Source organism: the organism of the source record quoted next, unplaced genomic scaffold, assembly GCF_019419815.1.
Source record: "Pyrus x bretschneideri cultivar Hongxiangsu unplaced genomic scaffold, Pyrus_bretschneideri_v1 Contig1, whole genome shotgun sequence".
Lineage (NCBI taxonomy): Eukaryota > Viridiplantae > Streptophyta > Magnoliopsida > Rosales > Rosaceae > Pyrus > Pyrus x bretschneideri.
In genome coordinates this window covers 2,161,334-2,185,699 of record NW_025999390.1, presented here as the reverse complement: position 1 = coordinate 2,185,699, position 24,366 = coordinate 2,161,334, and the positions used below count along the sequence as shown (strand labels likewise).

At 37.6% G+C, this 24,366-nt stretch overlaps 4 protein-coding genes across 4 annotated transcripts; 1 reads left to right on the top strand and 3 right to left on the bottom strand.

The window, feature by feature from the left end:
• The first annotated feature begins 1,929 nt into the window (after nt 1-1,929).
• LOC103953734 (stromal cell-derived factor 2-like protein) lies at nt 1,930-4,251 on the top strand. The gene is made up of 6 exons (XM_009365518.3): nt 1,930-2,291; nt 2,375-2,515; nt 2,599-2,739; nt 3,028-3,077; nt 3,168-3,297; nt 3,941-4,251. The coding sequence occupies exons 1-6, from the start codon at nt 2,193-2,195 to the stop codon at nt 4,022-4,024; spliced, it is 645 nt and encodes a 214-aa protein (XP_009363793.1). The 5' UTR covers nt 1,930-2,192; the 3' UTR covers nt 4,025-4,251.
• Nucleotides 4,252-9,673: 5,422 nt separating this feature from the next.
• LOC103953744 (U-box domain-containing protein 7) lies at nt 9,674-12,315 on the bottom strand. Its single transcript, XM_009365527.3, is given in 3 exon segments — nt 9,674-10,384; nt 10,387-10,760; nt 11,449-12,315. Coding segments are annotated over 3 exon segments (1,566 nt in total). The 5' UTR covers nt 12,081-12,315; the 3' UTR covers nt 9,674-9,824.
• A 4,060-nt stretch (nt 12,316-16,375) lies between these two features.
• Nucleotides 16,376-21,016, bottom strand: LOC103953752 (chaperone protein ClpB3, mitochondrial). Its single transcript, XM_009365541.3, is given in 15 exon segments — nt 16,376-16,887; nt 16,889-16,919; nt 16,921-17,257; nt 17,260-17,292; nt 17,295-17,349; nt 17,437-17,702; nt 17,835-17,891; nt 17,894-17,929; nt 17,932-18,033; nt 18,124-18,274; nt 18,616-18,670; nt 18,875-19,070; nt 19,173-19,410; nt 19,696-19,914; nt 20,015-21,016. Coding segments are annotated over 15 exon segments (2,445 nt in total). The 5' UTR covers nt 20,294-21,016; the 3' UTR covers nt 16,376-16,497.
• Nucleotides 21,017-21,165: 149 nt separating this feature from the next.
• On the bottom strand, nt 21,166-23,264 carry LOC103953760 (signal peptidase complex subunit 2). The gene is made up of 5 exons (XM_009365553.2): nt 23,104-23,264; nt 22,741-22,892; nt 22,305-22,386; nt 21,527-21,666; nt 21,166-21,393 (listed from the first exon to the last, which is right to left on the bottom strand). Exons 1-5 carry the CDS (start codon nt 23,203-23,205, stop codon nt 21,297-21,299), a joined length of 573 nt encoding a protein of 190 aa, XP_009363828.2. The 5' UTR covers nt 23,206-23,264; the 3' UTR covers nt 21,166-21,296.
• Between the last annotated feature and the right edge of the window lie 1,102 nt (nt 23,265-24,366).

Sequence of the window (24,366 nt, the reverse complement as noted above, 5' to 3'; positions counted from 1 at the left end):
CATAGTGTCACGATCTGCTTGAGCCATCCTTTCTTCTCTAAGCATCTTATTCTCTCGATGAAGTGCTTCTCTAATCATCTCGTTCTCTCGATTAACTATTTCTCTTTGTCTTTTAGCCACCGCACCACGAGCCTCAGTAGTTGCTATTATTGCTGTCATATCAGTAGCTTTTTTCTCATCTCTAGCCTTTTCTCATGCCATGTTCAGTTCACCTTGGCGAGCAAGTTCCTCCATATATTTAGTGTAGTCATTTTTGGAAGAACTACCTTTTTTCTTTGATGCTTTTTTACCTTGAGGCCTAAGGGACTGACAAGTCGGTTGGGTCTCCTGCACTTCTTCAGGTATCCCTTCTGTGTCTTCAAATGTGTTGGCTTCTTGTTCGGCTGTGTTTGCTTCTGGCGAACTGTGTAGACCCACACCGTGCATGACAACTTCTGGACCGGTTGCCACAATTTTGTATCTAGGGCAATCTTTGACAATTTGCCAACATTCCCATTTGTTGAATGTTTTGTTACGGTTCTTTGCATTGTAGAATGCTTGTGCTTGTAGTGTCTATAAAAATGTGGGATAAGATGGTATTAAAAAATACGGGTGTAACACAAATAAATAAATTAAAATATTGATGGGCGTGGAATGCATATAAATTACATAAGAAATTAAAAAAATTAAAATATTGATGTGGGTGGAATGCATATAAATAAATTAAAATATTGATTGGCGTGGAATGCATATAAATTACATAAAAATTACATAAGAAATTAAATAAATTAAAATATTGATGTGGGTGGAATGCATATAAATAAAATATTGTTACCTAATCCGCTAAACTTGTCCCACTATGCAGATTACCAGAAGCATGAGAGATGACATTTTTCCAACAAGTAAAGGATGCGTTGAGTTTTTTCCAACGACCTTGAAGACCTTGACTAGATCTGGCATCTTTTCCATGTACATCACAAAAGGATTTCGTAATTTTACTCCACATTTCTCGCTTATCCATCTCATTATCCCTAATCGGGTCATGAGTAGTGTGAACCCAACATTCACACAACGTAACATCTTCAATAAGTTTCCACGAAGTCATTTTTTTCTTTCAAAGTGTACAAAATATTCAAATGTAGAAAGTGTAGAAAAAATTGAAATGTGGTGTAAGGTGGAAGATGAGGGTTAGGTATTTATAGAAAAAAATTAATTAATTTTTTTAAAATTTTCTGTATTTTTTAAAAAATTTCATAATTTTTAATTAATTTTAATGTTATAATTAATTTGGACCGTTGGATTTGAAAAATAATCAAATCCAACAGCCAACCAGCTGCCACGTGGCCAACGGTCAAAATTATGACCGTTGCCTTTTTTTTTTTGTTTTATTTCTATTTTTGGTGAAAAAAACGTGGACGGTTGATCTGTGATCGGACGGTCTATTTTAAAAGTCAAATTTAAATTTTTTTTACCGTTGGAAATCCAACGGCCTACAAAAACTAGCCGTTGGAAATCCAACGACTCCGAGGAGGGCCACGTAGCCCTCAGCCGGGTAAATGCAAGTGGCCTGATGCGCGGGCCCCGCCGCCTGCAACCTTGTCTCCTACTCGCGCCCAGTCGCGAGTGTTGTGCACGCGCCAGCCAAATAAGCTGGCTTATGGGTCTGTCTGAAATGGGCTGGTTTGTTGCCTAGCTTGGGTTGGGCGCCAGGCTGTTTTGCGGGCTGGAGGTTTTGGACAGAGTGCTGGGCAAGTCCACCTTTGGTGGAACTACTCTGAAGAATCAAGAAGTTGGAAGTCTTTAAGCCGCGACGTGGCTTTACACTACCCGACCATTGACAACACTCCACGTCATTCCGACGGTTACGTGTCAACCTCCGATTCGAGTATACACGTCACAGTAAGAGTGCCTGCCGTACAGAAAAACATAGCCGGTCACAGACGACCAGAGAGAGAGAAACCCACAATTCATAAATTCGCAATCCAAATCCCTAATTCCCAAATCCAGAATTCCATTTCCCTTTTTAGGGAAGTCTCACGGTGGCGTCTTCGGGCTCGCCGAGTTTGACGCGAAGAAAACACTTCAATTCATCCACGCCGTCGTCGTCCGCCGAGCCAGGTCGGGTCGTGGGGCGTTTCACAATACCCAGGCGGGCTTCAGAGCCTGAGTTCCCCTTCTGGCAGCAGAACTGGTTCATAGGATTACTCTTCGTTATGGCGATCGGCTTTTTCTGCTTAGCTATGTTCCTCATCTACAGCCTCGATCTCGACACCAGCTACGCCGCCACCGCTCCCACATCCGAGGGCGTCGAGGTTCGTCTCCGCCGCTCATTTCCGATTAATGTTTTGTTTGGAAATTTTGATAGAGATTTTGATACAATGAATTGGGTGGGCAGATCACATACGGCACCGTACTGAAGCTGATGCACGAGAAGACCAAGTTTCGCTTGCATTCACACGACGTGCCGTATGGCTCTGGTAGTGGCCAGCAGTCGGTCACTGGTTTTCCCAATGTCGACGACGCTAATAGCTACTGGGTATGTCGTTTTCTTCTCTTTCTCGCAGTCTCTCTATCTTTGGTGTTGTTTCGTTGCAGATATTGAACTGGGTTTTTTGGCAGATTATTAAACCTGAGCTGGAAACAGCTGCCAAGCAAGGCGATAGCATTCCGAGCGGGACAATCATCAGGTTGCAGCACATGAGGACCAGGAAATGGCTGCACAGCCATTTGCATGCATCCCCAATTACTGGCAACCAAGAGGTTTGGCAAATCTTTCTTTATCGTACCAAATTTTCACAATGCATTATATTTTTGTTATCATGCAGTAATTTTATTGTATCTTTTGTTTGTGGTTGTGTTTGTAATTAGTTATTGATTTGTAATTGTGAATTGGTGACACACCGTGACACTGAATGGCTTAAAGTTTCTTGACCTGATTTTGTGTACGAAGTTTTGGTATTATTGGTTGACAGTTTAATGTCTTTCGTTCCAAGTATAATTGGGATCATTATTAGGTTTAATGACTTGTACAATTTGACGTGGGTGTAGGTCAGCTGCTTCGGGGGAGAAAATGAATCTGATACTGGTGATCACTGGAGGTGAGTAGCAAATTGATATGTTCTCAAAAAAAATTTCCTGTCTTGGTCATCAGTGTTTCTGATGCATTGTGTTTGTATGGAATTTCGTAGGCTTACAATTGAAGGGAGCGGGAAGACTTGGAAGCAAGATCAAAGGGTTCGACTTCAGCATATTGACACTGGTGTTTATTTACATAGTCATGACAAGAAGTACACCCGCATAGCTGGGGGACAGCAGGAGGTGAGATAACTTAAAACTCGACTACATATCTATGAAATTGAGAATGAAACAACAGATTTGTTGGTAACTTGTTTCATTTGTAAGTGTGTATTGATCCTGAACTGTTAGATAATGGTGCTGATTATTGATTATGTCCAAAACTCGATAGTTAGATGTTTTGCATTTTCACGTTTTGTTCATTTGGTGGAATAATAAGTTGGTAGAGTCTGTAGATACCGTATACGTTTAATTGATTGTATTGAATTCAATTGCTTGGAATTAAGAAATCTTGTCTAATAACTTGAACTATAGCCATTGTCCTGATGAGGATTAGCTTATTGTTGATAATGAAATCTTCTGGTGGTGTATGTATTCATCATTGCAGCAACTATACAAGGTTCTGCAGTTTAATGGAATATGAATCTTGGTATTAACTTAAGTATAAACAAACGCTGATCTTCTTGAAAGTCGTTAGTGACAGTCTTTCTGGAAGTTAAGCTGTGCAAGAAATTATATTTTAGGTACACTTCATATCTATGCAAGTTTTAGACAAATGTGTTTCTTGTACGGAAATGTGTCGGGTGAACTTTACGTGCTGATGTTTTTGCTATCATCATTGATTTATTAACATTATGCTAAATACCATCCATTCGCCGTAATGCAGGTTTGTGGTGTGAGAGATAAACGCGCTGACAATGTTTGGTTGGCAGCAGAAGGCGTGTACCTTCCAGTCACTGAAACTAAGTAGAAGTTGGTCATTAGGATGAATCACTCTTATGAAAACAGGTATACGGGTTTTGGAAGTTTTGGTAATTGACACCTGGTCCCATAACAGTTATAGTAGGATGTTCCAATGAAGAAAAATATGTTTTACAATTTACGATCTGTTAGCTAATATTGTTAATACTGTTTTCCTCATAAATCCCTGTATTTGTGTTATGTTGCTAGTAATCGAAACTTTTAGCCGTTCTTGAAGATGGTCTAACAGTTGCAATGAGCAGAACACTGGTCATTTTATTGGGGTTTTTGGACTCGTGATTTTATGAGAGTTTATGCTGTTATGGGTTGAAACTAGACTGCTTTTCCGGCCCACTTGAGGGCTCTCGCGGTCCAAATGGGTAAATTTTACTTTCAGAGTCGAAAGCCCGTTTGCAAGGATTTATGGTGTGGTCTCTTTACCTTTTTGGGTCATAACTGTGTGATCATATTCCACTGACCATTAGTACCTTAGGTCATTTCCAACTGAAGGGTACAGTGGGTTGAAAATAGCCTGAAAACTGTCTTCGACTGAGGGTCAGGCTAAAAGGCTTGTGGGCTCACAAGATAAAAAGGGTCAAAGGGCCAATTAGCCAGCCCAAAGGAGCTAGCTGGCCTTGGGCCGGGCCAAAATTTGAAAACCAACTGTAACTAGTTGACGTTAGCCAGTTGGTTTTATTTTTTTATTATTTTTTATTTTTATACAAAATTTGTTTTAAAAATTGTAAAATTCTTTTTTTGGTCCTACAGCTTCCCAAACCATTAAACATTACATAACATTAAGTAACATGAAATGAAACAACATTAAATAACATAAAAATTATACAACATCCATCCTATTTATAGCTCAAAAAAATTCAAATCCAACGGCTAGATTTAACCCTCGGTTGGAGATGATAAGAAATATGGTCTTACATTGTTTATTACAATATTAATTTCTTAGAGGATCAAAAAGTTGAAACGAGTTCTCTGACCATCTTTCGGTTGGAGATGACCTTACTCGACCTTTGTCGGGGCACCCAACGACTTTAGGGCTCAAAAGTTAGAGCAATTATGCTGCATTATTGTGGTCCTTTGCATGCAACACTGTTTCTTTTCCACCAAGAAAATGCATTACCGTGCAACTTGTTGGGGGTGGTGATTTTCATTCTACTTTTTTCTCCATTTGCATTTTTCGGTTTATTTTTTGTACCGTTGATTATTCTTTGATTTGTTCAATCTAAATTTGGAAAAACATGAAGCAACTACACGAAAAAAGAGTTTGAAAATCACCACCTTGATTGATCGCTCATTGTATTTATCAAAGATCCAAGTGTTTTATCTTAAAGCACTAAAAGCCGCATACTGCTTTTATAATTCATAAGTTGTTTTTAGCTTTCCTATTAAATGTTCATATAAACGTTGTTGGTCATCTGAAAGCATTTTTAGTTGTTGCAGAAGCGGCATCGCCAATACGGTGACTTTGGATGAGTGCTCATCACATAATTGAAAGATTTACCTTTTCATGCACAAATCATAGTGCGTAGTTTGATTTGAGGAAAAAGCCTAAAAATCTTATGTCCTCTTGACCTTTTATACAGCTCATAGATTCTCCCTGTTTTATGAACTTTCCACCAAGTCAAGTTACAAAGACCTTCACACGAAGAGGGAACGGCTTATTATGCCCACGAGCATGTATCAACATCAAGTAATAGTTACCTCCTTAATTTAGTCATTCAGATTTGAAATCAATAGGAGTGATGTCTGAGTTTATCCATTGTTAATCATTTGAGTCATTCCGAAGAAAAAAAATCTATGTTAAATAAGGATCAAAATTATAGAAATACTCTCAACTTAATAAACAGTGGTCCAAAATGATTTGACAAAAATTAAGTGCATTTTTGTCATTTTACCTTATCTAACGAAGATTTTAATGATTGATGGTGGACAAACTCAGGAACCAGTTTTATTGATTTCAAATCTTAGAAATCAAAGTGAAGAGTCATGATAATCTTAAGAACCGTTTTGACTTAGAAGCCTATATAACATTAGCAAGTTACCTTCTTGTCGTAAAGCTATCCATTGCTCTAATCACACGGTCCCTTTCCATGTACATGGCTAACGTTTGTGTTTTACATGTTCCGGTGGTCCTCACTTAATTCTTTTGTATGAATGATAGTTATAGTTGGTAGTGTGGGTGAACCCAACATGGAATCTTTAAGATTTAATGTTTTTAACTAACCGGGCCTCAAAGTTATATATTAATTCTCAATTTTTAAGAAAAAGCCATCGTTGTTAAAGATTGGAAAAGCGTGATGTGATATGAAAAAAACTTGGACATGAGTTTGGCTGTCTCACAACGTCATTCGTATAGCATCTCTTACAAAAATATGAATTGTCTTTATTTTGGTCTTGCCAAATCTGTCGTCGAAGAAAACTTAGGTAAGTTTCCTAGTCAAGTCAATTGTAAGACACTTTTCACAAAAATATCAACCACATGTTTTGGCCTTGATCCCACACCAAAATAAAAGCTAAACTAAGCGTGCAGCTCTATCGAAGTTTCGCAGAATATAACGAACAACTTAATTAAGATCAAACTAAAAGTGTACTCATTGAGAAGGAAAATAATGGCGGATAGCGACTATAAAACTAACCCCTCCAACATTAACACACTTCCAAACGATATTTCAATTCCCAACTAATATATTGGCAAAATCAACCGAATTCGCATATAGACCAGCAGTACGGCACATCTTTGGTGGGAGCCATATTAAAAAGGTTTAATTTTGATTAGTTGAGTGGTTGAAATGAATATTGAAATTTCTCTTTTTTTAGTGTATTAAAAATAATACTTTCAACTAATTATTGTATAACACTAAATGCATCGTACTGTAGTTCCGGTAAAAAAAAGTACTTCCTGTCAAAAGAGTTTTTGGTTTAAGGTTTAATCCCATAAATAATAAGGAAACCCTCCGCGCCACAAATCGCCTTTTCAGACCTTTTGAGAAAACCCCAAAAAGGTCATTACATTTGCGCTTTGCTCTGTGAGCTGTCCTTGATATTCAATAAATTTTGTGAATTGCAGCGTCTGCAATATTTTCCGAGTCGGTGGAGGAAACAGCCACAATATATACCCAAAGCCCCTGTAGATACAGATATTTTGTCTCGTTCAATTATAATAGCAAGTACATTGTAGACAACCGCATTTAATCCGCATCATATGAGGTCAATTTTCTGGAACTCTAGTTTAAGCGGTTAACACGTTTTTTATGTGATGGTTGGCGCACGATTCTCTGCAAATCGATTAAACTTAACGTCCCGCTTCGTTACGAAGGTGATGCGGAGATCCTTCACTAAGAAACGTAATGGCATTTAAAGTCTTGACCTACCTTGAGAGAAAGCACCCACACATACGGCTACGCGTGCGTTTGGAGCTTATGTGCTTATTTATAAACAATTCAAATCAGACCATACTTTGCTGGACAATTCAGAAGCTGCAGAGAGCCTAGTGCTCAACCTACCCACTTCCACATCATTAGCTAAATCTATTCTATTATATTAAGAGAAGAGGGCTTGTCAAATTTTTACCCCATTTTCTTTGAATTTTGTCCTCACTTTTGAATGTATGATGTTCATATGAAGAGAGAAAAATAGTAATTTTGTATTTTTGAACTTTTTCCCTTTTGTTCCTATTTTACTCTCATTTTTTATGCACAATATTTAGATAAGATGAGCAAAATAGTAATTTTATATCGAAATATTTACATAAGATAAAAAATATGCATTTATTTAGAGAAATATCCCACCATCATTTTTTCATAAACGTAAGTGAAATCATGATATTTTTTGGATAATTTGAATGAACTGAAGCAATTGTACTTGAGGAAAACGTGGAAGGAGGTGGGCGGTTGTTTACACACACAGAATGTGTGATCATCTGTTAGTATAATATGAACATTGTACATTGGTACTAAATAAATATCAGTAATTTTATATCTAGACAATTCAGAAACTGCAGAGGGGCTAGTGCTCAACCCACCCACTTCCACATCAATAACTAAATATACACTTGTAACAAAGAAGGACAAATCGGGTAAATGGTCCCTGTGGTTATAAATTATTCGGAAGATAGCCCATGTAGTAAAAAAATTAGGATTTAAATCCTTGTGGTGTAGTCTGTTAGCAAAATTTAGTCCAAAAATGATTTTTTCTTTAAATGCCCGTTAAATGCATGAGTAAAATTGTACTTTGACGTTGTATAGTGAAAAGCAATATTTTAGTACCAATTATACATTTTTATTCCAGGAAAGGGATCCTCTCTAGATCCCTTCCTCCTAATCTACCACATCAGGGGATCCGTGCTATTGAAATTTGATCTAATGGTTGAAGTTATTATAACTTTTAAAGTAAGCCCCTATTTGTAATCGTTGAATCAAATATCAATGACATGAATTTTCTGATTTGATGGATTAGAAGAAAAGGGTTCGAAAAGGATCTCATTCCTTTATTCCAATTCATCCATCATTTTTATTGTGGGGATTTTAGTTTTATTTGTTGATTATGCTGAAATTTAAAAGAAGAAAAAGAATCTAGCTTTGAGGAGGAATAGCTGCTGCTTCCTTTTGGACTAAATTTTACCCTTGTATTTAACTAACATTTAACAGAATAAATACTTCTAGACTAAATCTACTAAAGGATTACATACCAGAAGTTTAAATCCGAATTTTTTTAATTTCAAATATTAGAAAACATTTTGGCTAAAAAAACCTTCTCGTTCTTCTCTTCAGAACTCTAAACAAATTGTTAATAAAAAAATTCAGTAAACAAGGTCAAAGCGTTTGTAATTAAAAAGGTAATTAAGAGAACATTAAACTAATGAGAGAAGTGAAGAAGATGGATTAACATTACTAATCCACGTTCTCACTGTTTAATAAATTAATGGGTTTTCCAGACGTAAAATTACAAAAAACAGTAAGGGAAAGATTCTCAGATGCTTCAAGTTAAAGGTTCCTGAGCAGTCACTATTTCATATGCATTGGAAAATGACTGACACCCCTTCCGATTGCTGTGTGTTAAATTAGCAAATTTTAATTTTTGGGTAGGGACACCGGGTTGGACAAAACTGTACTCTGAGTTGAAAACTGACCCCATGATTGTAGGGATACTCAGAAAAAAATTATTTTATGACTAAATCACCCCTCGGATTTTCTTCGTTTTGCATTCTTTGCCACTGAGAGAAAAATCTCTATGGAGAGTGCTCTCATCATGTTATGGGAAAACTCGAGTCAAATCGCATGATTGCTTGCTACGTAAACTTTTGTGACAAGCATATCCACAAATTTGGATCCTCTCTAAACTTTACTGTCTGAAGATTAAGGTTTAGAAAATTCGAGTCATTGATTTGTATGAAAGAGATATTAGAGCTTTTAATTTATACAAGATAAATCAAGAAAATTAATTAATAAAGATCGTCGGATTCAATTTAAGTAGTATGCTATCGTGATTTCTCGCATCAATGAATATCGTTATCGTTGAAAAAATGCATTAATATGCGTTGGTTTTGACTAATACTAATATTTAATGATCGGACCAATTAATTAGTAAAACGATCTTGTCGAAGTTTCTCTCATCCATATTGAAGATACCCAAAGAAAACTTCTACTAAGATTATAATTACGATCACTATATAGATTTGAACAAGTTCATACACTAACAAAAGGTACAAAAGCGAAGCTGGAATTGAAGTACGAAAAGAAGACCACTAACTTCAGCCACTTTCGATCTCCAAATCTTCATCGGCATCCCTAATTTCCTCAAAACGGCAAGCTCTTCGAAGTTGACATCGAGGTGAGCGACTTGAAATGATCCGACGGCACAAAATCTTGGGGCAGATTCGCCCTCTTCACAATCCTTCTCATGTTGTTTTGCAAACTCTGTTGGACTAATTGCTTCACGGCTTTCTTCTCCTCACTCATCATGTCCTCCTCCTCCTCCTCCATACGCTCCTTGGAACCCACATTCGGGTTTGAAGAAGACGAGGAAGGCCCGCAAATGGGAGCAGAAACTGCCGCCCCCATACTACTCCCGCCGAAGCTCTGCGAAACCTGCTTTCCTTTATCTACTCTCAAACACTCCAAGATCCTCGAGGCTCTCTTCTGCGCCAATGTACTACCCAAAAGCGTCAATTCGAGCAGTGCTGAAACCATTCCAGCCTCGATCATGGCTTGCCTATCCCCGAACGCCTTGTGTGCCATTACCATCAAAATGTACGATGCCTTCTCTTGGCATCCCGGCGAGTCGTTCCAATTCAAGGCATCTACCAATATTGGAAATGCATCCTTTACACTGCTAATTGCCTTTCGACCTTCGGGACAGAAACCAGGTTGCTTAGAATTGCAAGGATTCTTTCGCTCACTTCCATGTCTCCGAGCGATTTCAAGAAAAAGGGGATCAAATCCGTTTCCAATATGAACGAAATATTGGACGGGAAGATCGAGAGATTATAGAGCGCTCTCAAGGCGTCTTGCTTGGCTTGGCAGCTACTTGCATTGTCAGAATTCTTGAGGGTTTTAACCAAGAAGGGTATGGCGCCCGAAGCTCCAATGATCGGTTTATTCGAGTCCAACGCGCTTAAGCCGAGGAAATTCGCAATTATTGCTTCTGAGACTGATGGGTCTGGAGGATTTGGGGATTCAATTAGCTTCAGCATTTTATGCACAGCCCCTGCTTGGAGAACAGCAGCTTTGTTCCTGCAGAAAAAGAGGTGGTCCAAAAAGGCATTTACAAGGTTACACATTCAGAAATAAAAAATAAATCAAACTGATTAAAACAACTCAAACGTGAATTTTTTTTCACCAGAATGCGAAAATAACCACACAAAAAAAAAAAAAAAAATTGAACTATTGGGAGTGCTTCTTTGAAAGGGTAAAAGTGCTTTATGACAACCAGAAGCACTTCTGATTTCATTTGATAGAAAAACTCAAAACCGTTACGAGTCGGGAAGCACCTAAGTGCTTCTTCAAAAAGCAGTGAAGCACTTGGATTTTAGCTCTAAAAATTTCCATGTTTTCCAAGAAAAGCACTCTCAACAGAAGCGCTTCTGCAGAAAGCAGAGTTCATCATTTCACAACATGCAAGACTGTCAACAGCTCCAAGATAACAACAGTTTGGATAATTATTAAAATAATTTCGTTTAAGAAAAAGCAGGCATTGAAAATGATGGAGAATAAAACATAATGGCATGAAAATGACGGAGAACAAAAACACGAATTAAACAAAAAATAGCCCAATTTTTCCTCAATTAATTAAAGGTTAATAAGCTGATTAAACCAAAATTTGCATGCACGAAGAACAATTGGAAAGAGATATTAAGACGATTAAATTACATAAAAACAAAATTAGATCGAAATCCAATTAATCCTGTTTGTTTCAACTCACACGTCGTTTCCGATCCCGAGATTGAGCAGAGCGTAGAGCGACGCGATCTGAGAAACGACGTCGTCGGAGTCGAGCAAGGCGACAAGCGGAGGAATGACGCCGAGCATCGCGAGCGTGGCTCTGGCCTCCGATTCATCCTTGGCGTGCAATCTCACCTTGCTCGCCGCCTCCTTCCTCTTCACCGTGTCGTCTTCCGCCTGCAGGTCCTTCGCCACTCGCTTGAGCTCCTCCAGCTCCTCCACCTTCTTCTTCGTCGCGGCGTCGTTTTCCGCTTCCGAAAACTCCGCGAGGTTCAGAAGATCCGAGAGCTTCTCGGACTTCACTTTCGGCTTCTCAGCCTTCTCGGCCTCCTTAACTTTCTGCTGCGAATGCGTCGTCGCCGTTTCTATCGTCACCGATCTAATGGTGGTGGCTCCGGTGGCCGGAAGAGTCGGAAGACTGATCGGAGCAGCTTTGTTATCGCCGTCGCGGTGGCGGTATCGGGAGCTGCCGCCGCAGCTGATGGCGTCGAATATTTTCCGGCGGAATGAGGCGCCGGAGAAGGAGGTCCAGGGCCGGGAATGGCCGGAGGAGGTGGTGGTTGGGCGGTCTAGGACGACGGATCCGACATCGTTTCGGTGGAACTTAGCCATTATTCTTCGATTCTTCTCTGCTTCTTCTCGAGTGGGGAGCACCTACATTGCACCGAAAAACCAGAAAAATGCGAGAGAGAGAGAGAGAGAGAGAGAGGGGATCAGATGCAGAGGTTTCTGAAAACTTTTGGATTTTTGTTAATTTTTGTATGGTTGTTTGTTTATATAGTGAGAAAGTTCAATCTCAGTCGCAGAGACTCCGCTTCTTTCCTACTGACATTTGAGAAAGAGGGAGGAGTGATATATATTGAAGTCCCTGTTTGTATTCGTTATTTTTGTTTTTTTAGAATTATAAATTATACTTTTTTTTTTATAAATCATTTGAAAAAGGATTAACCAAAAAATATTTTTATTTAATTGGGTAACCAATAAAATCTTTAGACAAATCTAATAATTTTTCACTTTTGGAATTACAAGATTTCAATAGTCGACTTTTTACGTAACGTCTTAAACTTTTACTCTGCGTTTTTAAAATGAAATCTATTTTGGATTACAAATTATCGATTTTTATGCCACCAACAAAATCGTGTTTATGATTTTGACCATAAAATCCATGTCACATTATGAACTCCATACATTTTACTCCACGTATCAGAAGTTAGTTTCACACGTTAAATGCATAACGTACTACGGATTATAACACGGCCAAATTCACTTCATATGTTTTGAACTTTGAAAGCATAATCTACTAAATATTATGAATGACCGACTATTTGTGCTACAATAATTTTTACGGATTTGAAAATCCGAACGCAATAAAATAAACACATTATTTCAACGAACGGACAACCAACATTGCAAATTTCGTCCACAATCTAAAACCTCAAATCTATTATAATGAACGTTATCTTGTCATATCAAAAATTTGTAAAAAAAAATTATGAAAAGTCTAGGAGAGCCGAGCATGGAACACAAACAGTCCCTTTTGTTCCTTTTAAAACAAGAGAACGTGCAATTTTACCACATTTAACGCTTATTTTCTTCCTAAATCCTCATTTGCTGCAAAAATAAATAAATATAAATACAGAAAGAGAAAGTCTTATTGAAAAAAGGAAAAGTCATAATTCTAATTTGTGTTGGGGAGATAAATACAAGAAAAAATAAATAAATAAAAAGATAAAGGGGCTTCCAAAGCAAGCCATTTGTTTTTTGCATGGGGAAATGCGTAATTGGTACTATTCGCTACAGTGTATAGTACTAACACCGTCGCTACCGTCCTATAACTTATCATGCTTCCCAGCTATAAGAGAAGCTTCGCGCGGGGCCCTCCGTGTCGTTTCGTTGCGGCCCAGAGGAGTGTTTGATTCGGGGGTGCAAGATAAGTCGGGTGGGGGAGAGAGTAGGGTGCAACTGCGAAGGAGTATTTGGTATCGAAGTGCGTGCAAAGCTTCTCTAGTTCTCTCTCGAGGTGGGAGTTGCACTATTCAAGGGTTCTAAATTTCGGAAACGGATCGTTTTTGGATTTCTTCTATTAAATTCATTAAATTAATTAATTCGAAATCTTAAAATTTAATCCAACAGTTAATGTTATTATAAATTTTAAAGGAATTAGGTGATTAGATGGATTTTGTAAAGTTTCTAAATTGGGCTTGGTGTTTGGTATGTTCATATAAAATAAATAAAAAGGAAAATCGAACACAAAACGTTAGTGTACCGACTAATGTTTTTAACAAATTGAGTTACAAGGTATTTGTAATCTTGATTGTAAATTTGGGTGCTCTAAATCAACTGAATTGTTCTCTATAACGTTGCTTACAGATGACCATAATAGCAAAAAAAAATCATGTCTATATACTATGGTACATATTTGATATTCACTGATTTTCCTCGCTTCTAACAAATAACTATTTAATCAACTAATGCTATCGGTCTACTTAAAAATACATTTATTTTGGGTTTCAATTATATCGCGCAACTTATATGAATACCCTCTCTTATTACTTGTTAAAAAGATGTAACGATGTCATTTCTATTTTAAAGACAATTTCAGAACATAATATACACATAACCTAATTTCATATTCGTCGAGATCTATAACATGAGTTGACTTCATCAATTATGTATTGTATCTACTTTATCGAAAAAATTATGAGTTCAAATTTTATCAACGACTTAAAAGAAAATCAAATTGACATGGTAGTTTTTCATCAAGTTTACACATCATAAATTATTGATGCATGGTTCTTAGGTAGATTGATTAGGCTAGAAAGGCTATGGGGCACAATGATTGGTTGTTGGGGTTGCATGCATATTGTTCCGTGATGATAATATTGTCACATAGCGAGTAAAAATAATAGTGGGTTAAGGCTAGTACTTGATTAGCCATTGAATACACCCAAAAAATGCAATAACTTAAAAGCAGGTCAAACATTATTCGTGACGAAAAATACAGTAATCCAAAAGAATTGTGTGCGTTTGTCTCATAAGGACAATTTTTATATGGAATGAAACTAGCGTGAAGTCAGATAAGACTAAAATATATAAAAAAAAAATTTGTTTTTGTGAAATCTTAGTTTGGGCTTGGTGTTTGGTATGTTCATACAAAATAAATGAAAAAGAATATTGAACGCAGAATGTCTGTGTATCGACTAATTCTTTTAATAAATTGAGCTACAAGGTATTTGTAATCTTGAATGTAAATTTGGGTGCTCTAAATCAACTAAATTGCTCCTTATAACTTCGGGTATAAATGACGTTTTATTTTAATGATAAAAAACAAGCATACTTACGTATCTTGGTACGTATTTAATCCCCACCATGGTCGCATCATCAATTATATATTATTTCCACTTTTATCGAAAAAATTATGACTTCAAATATTGTCAACGACGTAAAACAAAATCAGACTCACAAAGTACTTTTTTATTATTATTAAGTTTACACATTGATGCATGGTTGTTAGGTAGACTGATTAGGGTAGAAAGGCTATCGAGCACAATGACTGGATGTTAGGGCTGCATGCGTATTGTTCCGTGATGATAATATTGTCACATAGCGAGCTAAAAAAATAGTTGATTAAGGTTAATACTTGATTAGCCATTGAAAACGCCCAAAACATACAATAACCTAAAAACATGTCAAACATTAATCTCGTGACAGAAAATACAGTAACTAAAAAATTGGGTACATTTGTCTAATTAGGATAATTCTTACATTGAGAGAAATTAGCGTAGAGTCAGATAAGATTAAAATATATCAAGTCTCATATTTTTGTGATAACTTAAGTATTGTTTCAATGGTTATAGTACACTTATTGACGAGCTTTAATATGAACGGAATTAGGAGCAAAACCAAATACCTTGAAAGTCTAAATTTCTTACGGATGACATAGTCCGAGTGCCTTTACGTAAGCTTTTGTCCTGACGCACCAAACATTACCTTTATAAAGAACAGGACACGGTCACATAACTTCACACCCTTATGAATCTAATGAGTTATACTTTCTAATTCGATCTATACACCAAATAAGACCTAATGGTCTTATCCATCACCACCTTTCAGCCTACAAATATTTGAATTCGATCAAAGATTTCTCACATATGACAGGAGATCGCCTAATACGAGGAAGATTAGCATTCATAATTACCAAAAGAGTATCTCATATGTGAGAAATTTGGTATCAAACTTGCTATCTACGTAAATAAAATTTAAAATCCTAATTTATAAGTGAAGGTAAATTATACTAAACCATAATACTAATTAGATCTGAAAAAGTAGTAATTGGTACGACAACGACAATCAGATCCATAGTTGGCCATGCAAATATGTCCATCCGCTAACCGGCTGGGGGGAGGTGGAAAGCGTGACACATTTTTTACGTGGGGTCTACAATTCATAAGTAAGCTTAGATTCGTTTCATAGATTGTAAGTACGTATACAGATCATGCAGGCTAAGGTGGAGAAATTGCCATGTGACCTGCGACCCTGCATCTGTTTATTTCGTCTTTCGTGTACACACACAGACTAATCTGACCGTTCGATTTTCAACATGAGGTTCACATCACTAGTTAAAGATTTGCTAGATTTGGTTTCATTTCGTTAAGGTCAATATTGTCAAAATATTCTATTACGCTCCAGTGTCCCTTACACAAACTTTTGACAATTGAGAGAACTTTAACAAAAAAAACTTTCGATGTTGTTTACTTTAACGAAAAATCATATTTTTACATTAAAAAATCAATCATAATACTATTCACTGTACCCTTAATTTTATCCTCATTGTTAAAATCCAAAATTTTCAAAGCTTTTTCGGTAGTTTTCTTTTGAATTTACTCTTGAATATTTGATCAAGAATCTAACAGCCAAATACGAAGATAACTTTGTTCTATTTCCTTGTAACTGTAACCCCACAAATTAAGACAAACAAGCACTGACCTTTTTCTTAAAACTTATTTACAATTCGAAGAACCGAAAAGGATCAGTCGTTCACAACCATGGCATCTGCAGCAGAAGTGCTCTCCAATTTCTTGATACGCAACCTCTTCTGGGGAGGAAGGTGTTTGGCGGACGGGGACGCCTCAGCATCGACAATAAGCGAGTCTTTCTCGTTGAAATCTCCTCTCAGGACTCCCATTGCAATTTCATTCTCAACCAACTGTTGTATCACCCGCTTCACCGGCCTTGCGCCAAAGTTCCCATCATCCAACAGTTGTAACAAAATGTTGAAGACATCATGATGCGCTTTCTCAATTTAATCGAATAGCACTACACAATAAGGTCTTCGACGAACCACTTCTGTTAGCTGCCCAACTTCTTCATAACCGACGTAACCAGGTGGTGCCCCAACCAAGCGTGAAACCGCATGTTTTTTCCATGTACTCACTCATATCAATTCTGACGAGCATTTTCAGTGTTAAAGAGATAGCTAGCCAAGGCCTTTGCAAGCTCGGTTTTTCCCACACCAGTAGGACCCGTAAACATAAAACTAGCTATTGGTCGATTTGGGTCAGATAGACCTGCCCTTGAACGTCGAATTGCATCAGCTACTGATTTCACAGCTATATCTTGACCAATCACCCTCTTATGAAGAACCTGTTCCAGCATAACGAGCTTGTCTCTTTCTGACTGTTGAAGGTTTGACAACGGTATGCCAGTCCATTTGCTTACAATTTCAGCAATATCAAGATCTGTGACTTCTTCACGAAGCAAAGAGTTTCCAGACTTCCGATACTCGGCAGGTTGTTCTCAGCCTCGTCTAACTGGCATTGTAAGCAGCACGATTTAGGTTGTAGTCTCGTTCAGCAGCTTCCATCTCTTGATTTACTCAAATCTACAAAGTTTAAAAACATATGAATCAACCAATCAAGAGATGAGGGAATTTTCCAAAGTTAAAGGTGCATAGTATATGGAGGAGTACCTCTTCTTTAATTGATCGTATGCGAGTCATGAGAGCCTTCTCATGATCCCATTGTTCATTTAGTTCTTTCTGTTTCTGTTTCAGCACTGCCAGGTCACTTTCCAACTTGCTTAACCTTTGTTTCGATGATTTATCAGTGTCATTTTGCACTGATAGCTTCTCCATCTCCAACTTCAACACAGCTGGGTCTACCTCATCCAACTCGGTTGGCTTAGATGTGATCTCCATCTTCAGCTTTGCATCAGCTTCATCAACCAGATCAATGGCTGCAGCAGATTCATTTTTGTAAAATCAGATAGTCCAATACAGAATATGAAGAATTTTTTACAAGAAAACCCCATTTCTACCAGCCCCCCATCACCACCAAGAAAATTCCTGTAAGACGGAAGTGTTATTACCTTTGTCAGGCAAAAAACGTTCTGTAATGTATCTGTCTGAGAGAACTGCTGCACTTCTTGAAATCTACGCTCAAGTGCAGCATCCTTCTCAATGTTTTTCTGTACTCATTCAATGTAGTTGCTCCTATACACCGAAGCTCACCTCGCCCAAGCATTGGTTTCAACAAGTTCCCAGCATCCATCGCACCAGTTGTAGCCCCTAACAGAATCATTAACAAGGACATCAGGAGATAATACGACTGATACACTACAAAAACACAATAGATTGATCAGAAAAAAGAGCACAAACCAGCTCCTACAACAGTATGAATTTCATCAATAAATAAAATAATCTGCCCATTGGAAGCAGTAACTTCCTTCAGAACAGCTTTCAATCTTTCCTCAAAATCCCCACGAAATTTGGCACCAGCAACCAACGATCCCATATCTAAAGAAATCAACTGTGTAATACAGGAGAAAATGTGAAATTAATGCACAATTTTGAATGTCAAAGAAGAGCCTGTTGCATTTGAAACATAACACACAATTAATGCAGTATACTTCTACAATGAGTTAACTTCAGCGTGGATATGGCCAAATTTGAATTGAGATCCAAGTAAAAGAAACTGAACCTGGGTCTGATTTGAATAACAATGCCAAATCTGGATTCAATCTTCAAACAAGAAAATGATTTCTATACCTAAGGGTTTCTATTTTTCCACCAAGAAATAGTCTTATTACCTACGGGAAAAAAATATATTAACTTTTAGAATGGATAGATAAAACTAAAATGAACGCCTACCTTTCTATTCAATAGCGGTTCTGGAACATCAGCACGCACAATTCGTTGAGCTAATCTGCAGATAGTATAAAAGTTAAAATGAAATATTTAAGCAGAAAATGCATAGGATGAACAATGCCTAATCTAGTCAATGGTGAATGAATGCATCAAGTCAAGACAAAGTACACCAATAAATCAAATTGCTTTAGGTTACAATATTTGTTACTTTTTGAAACAACATGATAAAGCAGAAACCTGCAATGCACCCAAATAAACATACCCTTCAGCGATTGCTGTTTTTCACACACCAGGCTCACCAATAATAACAGGATTATTCTTCGTTCTCCTAGACAATATCTGGATACACCGCCGTATTTCATCATCTCGGCCTATGACAGGATCAAGTTTGCCACGCCTAGTGAGTTCAGTCAAATCATTCCCGTACTTATCCAAGGCCTCATATTTTCCTTCAGGATCTATGTGCAAATACATTATGGATTCATTATTTAATGCATAAGAGAATGTCCAACACATAAAACAACTTATAAAATGGCAAATCAAGGTAAAGCACAGCATACTTTGATCAGTGACTCTCTGGTTGCCACGAACATCTTTAACAGCCTCCTTCAAATCCTTATCACTAAGCTGGAGGTTTCTGAACAATTGCTGCCCAAACCACGTATCAGCCTGAAACGCCAACACAAGGTGCTCCACCGAAACGAAATCATCTTTCATATCTTTCTTCTGCCGCCGAGCATTGTCCAACAAGCCAACCAGATGTGAACCCATAATAGGGCCACTGGTGCCACCCGTCACCTGCCACAACACAATGTTCAATTATTCACAATGTCATCTCAAGTAGAGTCTGGGACTGCTTCTGGGGAAGCTAAAAGCGCTTTCTGACAATCATAAGCCCCTATGACTACGTTTGGCAGCAAAGCTTTAAAATGTTCTTCTGCCCCAAAACCCTAAACCCTACTTCCAAGTGCTTTTCCATGAAGCAATTTGACGATTTTCTAATAAAAGCACTCTAGAGAAACGAAATATGTTTTTGCCATTACATCTATGATGAAAAATGAAACGGGTTTCGATTAAACGCACCTTGGGTTGCTTATCAATGAAGTTGTCGGGTGCTTGAAGAACCGTAGTGTTGTCGAGCCCAGCCTACGTGAAAATTCTCCGGGCCAAACCATCTTTCTGCTCCAAAAGCGCTTTCATCAAGTGCTCAGACTCCACCACCTGCTGCTTGCTATTTCGGGCGGCGTCAACGGCACCAACAATGTCCTCCCACGCCATCTCAGTGAACTCATTTTGATTGGCCTGATATTTCCAATCCAGAACAAAAATTCAAAAATTAGCCTCCGATTTTTGTATTCTTTAAATTCCAATCAAATATGAAAATTTTCAGAGATTTCGTGACCTGAGAGGAGCTCGTGGCGGAGGAGAAATTGGGAGTCGTAGAGTGGAAGCTGCGAGTGAAGGCGCTTACCAAATACTTGGCCGAAGCGACATTTCTGCTCTCGGGAACAAAGCTGGGGCGAGAGAAGGGAACGGCAGAGCTGCCGAAGGTCCGGGCGGATGCGGCGACGGCGATTGCCCGACTCCGAGAGAGAGGGATTCTCGAGGATTCAGTGGCGTTCAGGGACGCCAGAATTAGGGCCGACTTGGTGAGTGTCGTGGTGACTCTCCTGCTCGCCATTTGACCATGAAATGAAGGCAAACAATTTCAACAGAGTATGAGATTGTTTAGGGTTTATGTAATATATTCGGATTCAGTGAGCGAGAGAGAGTGTGTGGAGAAACTTGAGGAAGGGGCAATAGAAGCTTGTAGAATGTTCCAGAAGAGACAAATAATATTTATTCCTTTCTGTTTTTTTTTTCCCGCGTTTTTTTTGTACCAGAGCCCAACTGACCCAATTATTTTGGGCCTATCCGGTATTCGACTAGTTTTTTTTTTTTTTTAATTTTTTTAATAAATGATATTAAATTATTAATATCACACTAAGAAAGGAGATGGACTTAACCTCACAATAGGTTAGCAATAATGTATTTCAAGTTCGTCCTTTGGTGAGAATTGAACCTATGACCTCTCACTTACAAATTCGTCTTTAGCAAGAATCGAACCTGAATCGAATCCAAAACCTCTCACTTACAAGTAAAGAGAAATATCATTAAACCGTAGTACTAAGTCACAATATTTGACTAGTCATGTAGTGATATATACGTATATGAAGACCCACTTGGAAATGCTGCCAAATACAAGAGAAACTTACTTGCAAAGGGACACAATCATGTCACAATGACATTTTCTTTGTACAAGAGTCAATCTTTTGGAAAGCACTCCGCTTGAGAATGCTTATGTTAAGAGAACTTAAAAGCACTTTTGGCATAAGCATATTTGTTAACACACAAAGGATTTGTGGGAATAACATAGGCATCAGTTATAAAATTCTATTTCGGGTTTAGGGTGTGATTTTATGCACCAAACGGGCCCAAAATTGCAAATCCAAGTGGCGCTTCATGAATAAGCACTTTTATACTTTTTCTACCAAACGTAGCTACGAACCAAGATGCGAAAAAACAATTTTACCAAACTTCCATAATCCAACCAAGTTCAGAAGTTCATACTAAAATCACAAAACTTTAAAATGTTCATTCTGTGTAAAAACTGAACCAGATGGGGTTCCCCGAAAAGCCAGAATTCACTTGCTCTTCTTAGGTTCTTTTGCGTAATCGTTTATCAGTCCGTCTACTTCCTTCCAGAAAAGGCCTTCCACCAACAATCCATCCTTAGTAAACCTGAAACAGTTACAGAGAGCATGAAATTTGAATTAGCGCAATTCGAAACTCCAGTAAGCAAATACAGACGCTTGTGAGCAGTGTTAGCAACTCTGTGCACGCATGAAAGAACAAGGGAGGGGAAGAGACAGACCATTGAGTAACGCTCTTTGTGAATTCCACCGGTTTGTTTGCAGATATTGATTCTGGATCTGCACTGGCTACTGTAAGCGTGTACAAGTCAGAAAATCTTGGTAACTTGGAAGACACGACCAGCCCAGTGCTAAAGGCTCCCTGCACATATGAATCACTAATGAGAAATGAACACCACCAATTTTCTATGTTAGACAAAAATGCCATATACGATTTCTCTTCATGAATCAACTTAACGGGCATCCATTTCAGGTGATATGATCAACTGCTACCCCAAATTCCAAGTGATTATACAGTGGCCCTTAAAACTAAAAATATTATGTTTCTTTTAGTTGGTTAAAGTTGAAATTAAACCGACTTGATAATCCAAATTTGCAAGATTGACTGACCCCATCATACTGAAATTTTTTATGACAGACATATTTGGCAGAATCCAAATTTCCAGCAACTGATGTACCTTGTTATTAGCGAAGAAAACGAATGACACCTTTGTTTAAAGTATCTGGATCTACAAACTACAGTCTATGCCAAAACAACATTTGAAAATTCAAGCATCAAAGATAAGACCACATTGCTAATGACTTCAACTCTTCTTCCTCACACCCCGTGTAGTATTAAAAGCTTAAACAAAATGTCTGCAGAACTCATCTTAACTAAGCCCAAAACTATCTTTAACCGTGTCATTAATTGACCATGTGGTGGTAATACTAAAAAATATATACAAACATTAAACGACAAAAATATGAAAATGTTCACCAAGGATACAGAAATGAGCTTACCGCAGGAGGATGAGTGAACAAGATTGCATTTTTATCCTTCGTGTATGAGACCACCTGTAGTATCCCATTAACGATGACATACTTGCCAGAGTCAAAGATGAAACAAACTTGCGGGAATAATCATTCAAACAAAGATATACTATTCAATCAGACTCACATGGTCCCTTCTGAAAATTCATTCATCAATTCTTCAGAACCAAATAGTTCAAATAGCATTTGTTTGCTGATATAGCACATAAATATGACATCAAATGTGTCTCAACTCAAATTTTCAGATAAAAAAAAAGTACCTATAAAAACACACGAACTAACCGAGTATGCTAATTACGAAGCGAAATCACGATAAAACCATGTTAAAAACAAACAGCAGAGCCCATTTGGTACCTAATTTTTTTTTTTAAAAAAATGTCAGATTAACACCAAGGAAAAAGGATATAATGCAATGCATCCAAGCAGGAAATCTCGGTTTTCCGGAAATTTCTTGTTGTAGAACTGAGCAAACAGAGCAATGATTATTACAACGGTTCCAATCAACAACTTCAAGTTGCTCAGCCTCGTATTCTCCACATACCCGCGACTCTTAACAATCTACAAAACCAATTTAACTAAATTAATCCAATCACTGATCACTCCAAGCAGCCTCATAGTCCACAAATCACACAATAAATCAAACATCGCAAAAATTCTGATAATCATATAGTCGAATCTTTCGGTAATTGAAGAAAACGTGAGATTTTAAGCGCAATCAGTAAATTGGTGAAATTAAATGTATGAAAAAATTGTGGAAAAATCGACCGACCTCGGAGACGGACTCGTCGAGGAGATGCTTGATGGAGCTGTGATCTGAGAGATTGACCTTCTTAGGGTTTTTGTTCTTGCTCTCGGCCTTCGTCTCCGACATTTTGGAATTTTGGGATTTCTTTCAATTTTTTTTTTTTTTTCAGTTTTAGACGATTGAACTGTTACTGTGACGTCTCACTGTCTTGACATCATTCTTCCTATCAAAATCTGGCACGTGGACACAGAGATATACACGTAGGATCTCTTTCTTCTTCTTCCCAGTCCACCGTGTAAAAGAATTGTACTTGACGAGTAATTTTTCAGTGTGCCGGGAACACCATGCCACGTGGTGTTCCCTCACACATAAAAATTCAAATTTTGAATATACTTCAATTTTTATTTCAATAAATAAATAAATTTGAATTTTTATGTGTGAGGGAACACCACGTGGCATGGTGTTCCCGGCACACCTAAAAATTTCTCGTACTTGACGATTTGTTCACCTTTTAAACACTTGTTCCCAAAATTTGGAAAAGGATCAATCTCCATATCACTTTCTCCTAATCCATTAAATTAAGGGATCCAAACCATTGAAATTTGATCTAACAGCTAAAGTTATTATAACTTTTAAAGTAAGCTCTTGTTTATAGCCGTTAGATCCAATTTTAATAGTCCGGACTGATTTTTTGGATTAAAAGGGATCCGGATATGATCCATTTTCCCAAAATTTGACGAGTTAGTATCAAAACCTGCCATGCGGACAACGAGAGATACACGTAGGATCTCATTCTTCTTGTTCTCAATCCACTGTGTAAACGAATTGCATTTGACGCACTAAATTGGACTGCTGTCTTTAAACTAAGGTTTTTAATCGTTGATTACAAGTGCTTAAATACGAATTATATTAGATTTTGCATGGAAAAATATATTTTGAAGAACATGAATATAATATTTTGTTGCAGTGGTAAGAAAAATTAACAAAAATTCAAAAAGATATTCAAATTTTTTGGGTGCCAGAGAGTCATGAGTTTGAATAATAATTTTTGAACATTTTTCTTTTCTCTCTTACCACTACAACAAAATATCATATTCTTGTTCTTCAAAATATATTTTTTCAGACGTGAAGCCCAACTTATTTTATGAGCACCCGGGAATTTGCCTCATTATGCATGCGCGAATACCACCTCATTTTATGTGCCTGGTTCGCCTCATTCTCCATGTAAGGTGTTTGCATCATTTTTCGTGGCAGAAGCCCGCCCCCTTTTGCATCCACAGAGCCCGC